This window comes from Pollachius pollachius, assembly GCF_949987615.1.
Source record: "Pollachius pollachius genome assembly, contig: scaffold_60, whole genome shotgun sequence".
Lineage (NCBI taxonomy): Eukaryota > Metazoa > Chordata > Actinopteri > Gadiformes > Gadidae > Pollachius > Pollachius pollachius.
The window spans coordinates 123,454-132,531 of record NW_027641286.1 but is presented as its reverse complement, the minus strand read 5'-3'; the positions used below and the strand labels follow the sequence as shown (position 1 = coordinate 132,531).

Genomic DNA, 9,078 nt, shown 5'->3' with positions numbered 1-9,078 from the left:
CACACGTCTTATTTATTTATAAGTTTAGGTCAGTAAACATTTAGGGCTTACGCTTTTATCCAAAGCGACATACAATAAGTGCATTTGTTACAATAAGTACATTTGTCATAAGAAGTGAAACAATATATCGCTGTCGGTACAGTAAAGATGTTCATAGAACCAAGTACAAGTATTACAATCGCTAGGCAAACCCATTCCCCGTGTAAAGAAGCATAGCCTTCTTTAAAACAATAACTAACCAATTGAATGAACAGTGCAAGTATGTACAACATAAACAAAAGAAGGGTAAATGCACTACAAGGAATAGTTATTACTTCATAATCATCATTCCAGGAATGTATGATAATTGGAAAAAATGAAAAAAACATATTTCCTGCCACGTAATGGCGCATGCGCATCGCCGGCTAGTTACTTGGCGACGTGTACCGGTTTGTCTGTGCAAACCATCTCACCTTTCCTGGAGAAAAATAAACACATTGAACCCTTATCAAACCTTTCACCACAGAAGCATGGGAGGATCGCAGAGCGTGGAGATACCGGGTGGTGGTTCTGAGGGCTACCATGTTCTTCGAGTGAGTTTCTGGATCTATTTACCCCTGAAGTTAGCCTCTAGCTTAGCATCGGTGGAGCATTCGACGCTACGGATGTGGATTTGAGGCCCGAGATGTCATCTGTGGCCTCAATGAGGATGCATAGAATTGTGCATTCATTCTTGGGATTTAATTCTCGCCTTGTTGATTATTTTCGAGTTATGCATGTTCATTTTGCTCCCACTAATGACAATGTTACTCTTGAAACCCGTAGCAGAAAATGTTGTCAATGAGTACCAGACTCCTTCACTATGCTAGTCGGCTAACTTGAATGACAGTTCAGGTGAGCGAAGAGGTTAGGTCCGCTCGGCTGGAAGTCCATTGGAACAACCTGTCTGCCATCGGGTTCCTTTTAGACAGCTGTCTGGTCAATTCTTCCCAAGCTTAGAAATTTGAAAACATGATTGTATGAGGGCTATAACAGTATTGAAACGAGACATATCCCGTTGGATGACATTTAACGTTACCCTAACCCTATTGAGGATAATGATCATTGTTAGAAATGAAATCACAGCGATGTAACAACTCGGTCAGCTGAAGCTAAAAGTCCGTCTTCCCTCCTGCAGGTTCAGGAGAACTCGCCGGGGCACCGGGCGGGGCTGGAGCCGTTCTTCGACTTCATCGTGTCAATAAACACCACAAGACTGGTAAGTTGCTGGCCGTGGAGGGAGTAGACACAAAACTAAAAATAATAATATCCTAAAGATCTACATGTACCTTGGCCGCCACATCAGAATAAGGACAACGACACGCTGAAGGACCTGTTGAAGGCCAGCGTGGAGAAGCCTGTGCGAATGCTGGTCTACTCCTCCAAGACACTGGAGCTGAGGGAAGCCACCGTCACCCCTAGCAACATGTGGGGGGGCCAGGGCTTGCTGGGGGTCTCGATTAGATTCTGCAGCTTCGAGGGAGCCAATGAAAATGTCTGGCACGTGCTGGTGAGTAACTGATATACAACTGAAATGTATAATAAATTAATTATCCTTTTTGAATTATTAGGAATTTGCATTGGCTGAACCTTTTGACTTTTTGGTCCACAGGATGTTGAGCCAAACTCTCCGGCGGCGCTGGCCGGCCTGCGGCCGCACACAGACTACATCATCGGGGCCGACACGGTCATGAATGAGGTAGGTGATGGGGTCAGAGGTCAGCAATATTGATGACTTTTCGCTATCTCTCAGCCTCATCTCACTGACTGACTCTCTTACTGACTCACGCGTCCATTCTAAAGTGGTGCCATCCATTAGTCATACAGTTTGCTGTTATGATTCTGTATTAAAAGACGATGGGAGAAATGGGTGTGACGGCCTCAACGGCTTTCTTAGTAAAACAGGAAACCAGCGCTTGACTAAACGTTAAAGGGATTTGGGAGGGATTGGTCCTTCGGGATACTGATGTATGACGGTCAGAGTGCCAGTGAACAGCCGTATGGATCAATATAGATACAACAGTTGGAATGTTTTGCACAAGATTCACACAGAATCAGTGACATCACCAAAAACAGGTGGACGAAGAACCAATGAAAGTGGAGGTGAGCTAATGAGGCCTAATGATAATAATAATAATGGATTGAATTTATATAGCACTTTTCTAGACACTCAAAGACGCTTTACATTGAAGGGGGGACCTCACTAACCACCACCAGTGGGTAGCCCCCACTGGGGTGATGCACCCACTGGGGTGATGCACCCACTGGGGTGATGCCCCCACTGGGGTGATGCCCCCACTCGGGTGATGCACGGCAGCCAATCGGCGCCAGAACGCTCACCACACACCAGCTTGAGATGGAGAGTGAGGGAATTAATGAGTCAGCCAATTATACAGGAGGATGATTAGGGGGCCAGATTGAATGAGCCCAGTTGGGCAGCTTTAGCCAGCTAATGTACATGTCCATTAGAAATGTAGTGAAACTCCATTAGAACTCCATTAGCTCTCTATTGGAACTCTGTCGATTCTCTCGGTATCCTCTTGCCCCATGTCAGTCAGAGGACCTGTTCTCTCTGATCGAAACCCACGAGGGGAAGGGCCTGAAGCTGTATGTTTACAACACCGACACGGACAACTGCAGGGAGGTGGTCATCACTCCCAACGGTGCCTGGGGAGGAGAGGGCAGGTAACGCATGTCTGACACACGGGACCATGACAGCCTACATCAAGGACTGAGCCCTTATGTGTCTTGATTGCATGTCAAATTGCAAGTAAAATTGTTTAATTGGAATTCCTCACTAGCTAGTGATCTGTTAATGTGCCTGGCTGCACACAGCATTCTTTATTTGTCAACACAATTTTTGTAGATCGGAGAGGGAACAGAACATTCTAGCTTTGATGTAGTAGAGCTCAGTTTTGGCTTGATTTCCACTCGGAACGCCGACATTCCTGTCTTGTTTGCTTCCAGCCTTGGCTGTGGGATTGGCTACGGATATCTCCACAGGATCCCAACCCGGCCCTTCGAGGAGGGCAAGAAGATCAGTTTCCACGGCAACACTCCCAGCGAGCCCTCCAGTCCGCTGAAGGATGGGTTCACGGAGGTACTCGCAACACACACACACACACACACACACACACACACACACACACACACACACACACACACACACACACACACACACACACACACACACACACACACAGTGGATGTGTTTAACTGTTTGACCGTAGTTGAGCCTACCTGCTCAGCATCATCACTTTAATGACCTCATTACCTCCCCTCTCCTTTAAAGATCTCATTACCTCCCCTCTCCTTTAAAGATCTCATTACCTCCCCTCTCCTTTAAAGGTCTCATTACCTCCCCTCTCCTTTAAAGATCTCATTACCTCCCCTCTCCTTTAAAGATCTCATTACCTCCCCTCTCCTTTAAAGATCTCATTACCTCCCCTCTCCTTTAATGACCTCATTACCTCCCCTCTCCTTTAATGACCTCATTACCTCCCCTCTCCTCTTATGACCTCATTACCTCCCCTCTCCTCTTATGACCTCATTACCTCCCCTCTCCTCTTATGACCTCATTACCTCCCCTCTCCTCTTATGACCTCATTACCTCCCCTCTCCTCTTATGACCTCATTACCTCCCCTCTCCTCTTATGACCTCATTACCTCCCCTCTCCTCTTATGACCTCATTACCTCCCCTCTCCTCTTATGACCTCATTACCTCCCCTCTGCTCCAGGTGCAGCTCTCTGCGGTCTTGCCCCCGCCCGTCTCAGCAGCCCTCCCTGCCGGGCTACAGGATTCGCTGGCAGGCCTGTCCATCAGCTCGGCCCCGCCCACCCTCCCCTCAGAGCTCCAGACCGGTATCATGTCTCCTCGTTCTCTCTCCTAGGCTCCAGTGTTTCCCTGTTATTCATAATACTGATGTGTGTTCCCTCTGGCAGGGTTAGAGTTAACCCTAACCCTGGTTAGAGTAAACCCTAACCCTGGTTAGAGTTAACCCTAACCCTAGACTCCAGGGTTTCCCTGTTATTCATAATACTAACGTGTGTTTCCTCTGGCAGGGTTAGGGTTAACCCTAACCCTGGTTAGAGTTAACCCTAACCCTAGACTCCAGGGTTTCCCTGTTATTCATAATACTAACGTGTGTTTCCTCTAACCAGGGTTAGGGTTAACCCTAACCCTGGTTAGAGTTAACCCTAACCCTAGACTCCAGGGTTTCCCTGTTATTCATAATACTAACGTTTGTTTCCTCTAACCAGGGTTAGGGTTAACCCTAACCCTGGTTAGAGTTAACCCTAACCCTAGACTCCAGGGTTTCCCTGTTATTCATAATACTAACGTGTGTTTCCTCTGGCAGGGTTAGGGTTAACCCTAACCCTGGTTAGAGTTAACCCTAACCCTAGACTCCAGGGTTTCCCTGTTATTCATAATACTAACGTGTGTTTCCTCTGGCAGGGTTAGGGTTAACCCTAACCCTGGTTAGAGTTAACCCTAACCCTAGACTCCAGGGTTTCCCTGTTATTCATAATACTAACGTGTGTTTCCTCTGGCAGGGCCCCCCACTGCCCCCCTCCTCCCCAGCTCCTCGTATCCTCCTAACCCTAACCCCAGCTCCTCGGCTGGCCCTGCCCTCGCCCCCCTGCCGGCGTTTAACCCCCCCGCCACCACGCTGCCAGGTAGCTCGCACGCACACACGCCACAGGCTACTCCATCTCACACCAGCCAGGGTTTCTCATGGTGGTTTTGTGTCGCAGGTTTGATGCCGCTGCCGGCTAACCTGGCCAACCTCAACCTGGCGTTCCCGGACCTCAGCACCATGTCCCTGGCCGGGCTGGGAGCCCTCCCGCCCCCGTCTGGAGCGCTAGGTCAGTCCCGGGTCTCACGGTCATTAGGGTTAGGGTTAGGGTCCGTCAGGGGTCTCACGGTCATTAGGGTTAGGGTTAGGGTCCGTCAGGGGTCTCACGGTCATTAGGGTTAGGGTTAGGGTCTGTCAGGGGTCTCACGGTCATTAGGGTTAGGGTCCGTCAGGGGTCTCACGGTCATTAGGGTTAGGGTCCGTCAGGGGTCTCACGGTCATTCTGTTCAGGGGGAGAGTCCTTTGACGAGGTATGAAATAACGTAAGAAGCTTAAAGGTGTATATATGAAATATGCAGAAGAACACAAAGGGTCGTAAAGTTAAAGGAACATTTGGATATATCGCCCTCACTTGAGGCTCCTCTGTAAAACAACGTGCATATCTTTTTCATAGTTTATGGGTTCATTATCCTATTGGTCGGTTTATAAATAAGGTTTTGTCTCTGTTATCTCGTCCAATCCCAGCATTCCCTCCCCTGAGCTTCCCGGGCCTGCCCCCGCTGCCCCCCCTCCCGATGCTTCCGTCCCAGCTCGGCCCGCTCCTGCCCCAGGGGGTCACCGGACCCCCCATGTTCACCCCCACGCCCCCCACCGCCGTCTCTTCGCCTTCCGAGAATTGCTCGGCGGTCGCCAGGGAAACGCTACCGACAGACAGCAGGGAAACGCCGGAGCACGCCGGAACGCCATCGTCGTAACGGTGAAGGAGAAGGAAATAGTGCTCAACTTGGAACCAAAACACACCCCAGTTTCTGTCTTCAGTGGACCTCTCTTTCTTTAACCTAATCTCTCTCTATTTATTTGGTTAAGGGGGTGACTGAGTGCAGCTCGGTGTCACATGTGCTAACGGCTAACGTAGCCACAGAGCCCCCCCCTCCAAGGTGGCAGGGCGTGTGGGGGGAGCAGGCAGGCGGACGCCTGGTTCCATCCGGGGCCTCCCTTCCCCCTGGAGCTAACTTTAGCTAGCGCTAATGCAAGGAGTAAAGGACATGGCTTCTCCAAGGTAGCGAGGAATCCCATTTTCTCGTATGGCAATCCTTTGGTTTCATCTGGGCTTTTTTTTATTTTGACAAATGTTTAGATTCACCACTAGTGGGTAGACCGTTGACCATTAGATTCTGGCATTTATTAACCTATTTTTCTTCGATTTTTTTTTTGTGTGATCTTTCCACACCATGAATGATTCTGCATTATTTTGCACCGCATATGTATGAAATTGTTAAGACATCGAACGTCTGTCCATTCTTATTTTTGTTGATGTCTTTGTAAACTTTGAGAAGGCTATCGTAGCCTTCTGAAGCCTGAGAGTAACTGCCAAAAAAAAAGCAGCAGTTAGAACGAAGGAGCGGAGGCAGGTTACACTAGTGCCTCCATATTCTACTGTATATGCTGGCGTGCGTGGTCATAGATTAAAGATGAAGCAGAACATGGGTGTGTGGTTACAAAAATGTTTGTTTGGGTTCAAAACGTCACTATTCCTGGCCAGGGCCAAAAATCTATAGAATACCAGAGTTGCAATTAAATCTCACGAGCCATTTTGTCAGTGTGGCACAACTTTCTGAAAATATTGTACAGCGTGAGAAATAAACAATTTAATTTTGTGTTTTTCCCCTTTTTGTTTTTTTTACTCACCACTTTGACAGGCCATATTTGAAAATGGTAGCACTGTTTGTACAAATAAAACAAACTTTTTCTATGTCCTGCATCTGGGTACTCTGCAAGGTATTTCTTAATCTTCCAAACAGAAGATCCATGATAAAAGGAGAACCCAAACCTGCCTTTAAAAGCCAGATATGGGTTTGCATGCATTTAACCTGTGGGTGAGCGATCGAATGCAAACCAATGACGGAAGGTCTCCTGTATAGTTGACACATTACACTATAAACAATAACATGCTATCCACACACAAAACACATGTTGTAGGACTTGTAAGGCAATCTTTATTGCATATGAATGACATGACTTGCCTTTGCCTTTATGCAGTACTTCCTGCCTTGTGATGTCACCAACAGTCAGGGATGTGCCCGATGCCAACACACACTTCATACAGGTGTCCTCAAAGTAAGGAGGAAGGGGTAAAACAGAATCAGAGGGGAAGGGTGTGTTTGACAGCAAAGGAGACAGAGAGCCTGAACTCACGGTAAGCAGAGGTAAATTAAATTGGAATCCATAGTGAGTACAAAGTAGATTGATTCATTTGACCCGTTGCGTGTCGCCATGTCCCATTACTGAGCGGCAGCAAGCGGAATCCCTTCTACATAACCTGAAGAGATCCAACAACGTTATCCTGATGCAGGGCTGTAGACTGCAGTCAACGCGTTGTAAATCCTTTTCTTTTGACGTCTGCACGGGCTTCAGCACTAAACAGCAATTAAGACTTCAATGTAGCATCGGTCAGCAAAGTGCACCATTTTATCTGTAGGATCTTAACTTCCACCACGGTATAACCCTCATTCAGGTCATGATCCAGGGGGTCTCAAGCTCCAAGGGGCACCACACAACACATGCACATCCACCCGCACTCCCACATAATGCTTTTCTTCTGTTTTATTTTTTAGGGAAGGTTAGCATATGTTGGCATCGAGACTAGCATCTTAAAAGCACAACCCTTATCCTGTTGTCTCTTCATTTGGTTTCTTAAACTGAAACGTATCATCATCCCCTTTTAGCATCAGCGCACAACACACCAGGTGGGGGGGGGGGGGGCTTGCTACCTAACAATGATCGTTGAAACTTCTACACGAAGCCCGAACAATTGACACCAATGACAAATGCTTTCTGGGACTGCCAGTGAAAGTCTATATTTGTGTGGAAATAAAAAAAAGAGCCAAATAAAAGTTCTCTCTTAACGCATTTCAAGTATGTATGTTTCTAGGCGGAAGGCGTCCACACGTCACACAACTAAAAGCAAACATTTTGTAGCAGCAAAAATGACAAGCGCCCCCCAGAGCCGGAGGAACACACGGTTAGAGTGGGACTCATCGGGTTCTGCAACCGCTCGGCTCCTACTCATGAAATGTACATCCACGCGCCCCCCCCCCCCCTGGCCCCACTCCTGTCCTTGAAATAATCCTGTGATGCAAAAGAAAAATGTGTAAAAATCAGTAACACTTGATCCAATCCTTCGGTGGAAGTCCATCTGGGGATGGCGTCATCGATGACGGTAATCGGAGAGCGGGCTTTTTTTCTCGTTTACATTTTCTTTTACTGTGACGGCAACGCGGTAGCTTGTTTACAGCCTGGGCCAACGCCTCGAGTACCTCTATCTGTACCAGCGGGACGTTTTAAGACAAACGCACAGACTCCCTGCTGAGACTCCGCCCCGCGCTCCACAACAGGTGAACAGAAGGAAAAACTAAAACAAAACGGGTGGGGGGGGTTGGTTTTGTGGGGGCCACTGGTTTGTGTCAGAGTCTCCACTGCCGCCACAGAGAGCCCTAGAAACAGCCATGGAACTAACCCTAACCCTAACCCTAACAGCCATGGATCTCAATTCGCCAAGTGTGGAGGGGAGGGGGGGGGGGGGGGAAGACTTACACCACATTCCCACCAAAATGAACTAGAATCCTCCTCCCCCCCCCCCCAAGCCAAGCCACATGCATTCCGTGAAGAAGGTCAAGTCTGAGATGAAACCACTCCTTCGTCTTCCGTAGACTCGGCCATGTTGCTTGTCCCGTGGGACTTTTGGCCTGTTCCTTCAACAGTGAGTTTCTATGGAAACATTTCATGTGTGGGGGGGGAAGGGGTGGGGGGGTCAACTGCCTGAAGCAGTCTTGCTTCCTCTTCTCTTCCATCCACACAGGAAGAAAGACCGCCATTGGCTGGAGTTTCAAAGAGGAGGGGGCGGGGCTAAAGGTTATCAGGTCGCTGCCACGGCTGCGTTACATGTGTTTCTGCTGGGGTTTAACGAGGAGAAAAGGGTGGGGCTGGTGGTGGTGGGGAGGATAGAAGTTTGAAAAAACATCGGCGGCGAGGTTCAAGGCCAGAGTGACCTCGCACCCCATGGCCCATTCGGCAGCAAACCCAGTCCCTTCTCCAGCGCCCCCTGCCCTCTGCCCTCTGCCCCCTGCCCCCTGCCCTCTGCCCCCTGCCCCCTGCCCCCTGCCCTCTGCCCTCTGCCCTCTGCCCTCTGCCCTCTGCCCCCTGCCCCCCTCACCCAGTTGGCCGGGCCCTAGGACCACCTCACCCTGTCCATCCCTACTCTGC

General features: G+C 48.9%; 1 protein-coding gene across 2 annotated transcripts; it reads left to right on the top strand.

Annotated features, from left to right (window-relative positions):
* The first annotated feature begins 419 nt into the window (after positions 1–419).
* Positions 420–6,577, top strand: LOC307091680 (Golgi reassembly-stacking protein 2-like). 2 transcript variants are annotated; one of them, XM_079759329.1, is made up of 10 exons: positions 420–572; positions 1,157–1,237; positions 1,325–1,528; positions 1,631–1,717; positions 2,573–2,703; positions 2,986–3,118; positions 3,757–3,880; positions 4,574–4,696; positions 4,775–4,885; positions 5,341–6,577. In XM_079759329.1, the coding sequence occupies exons 1-10, from the start codon at positions 510–512 to the stop codon at positions 5,568–5,570; spliced, it is 1,287 nt and encodes a 428-aa protein (XP_079615455.1). In that variant the 5' UTR covers positions 420–509; the 3' UTR covers positions 5,571–6,577. The 2 variants fall into 2 exon arrangements, with proteins under 2 accessions (XP_079615455.1, XP_079615456.1); XM_079759330.1 differs by lacking the exon at positions 4,574–4,696.
* The last annotated feature ends 2,501 nt before the right edge of the window (positions 6,578–9,078 follow it).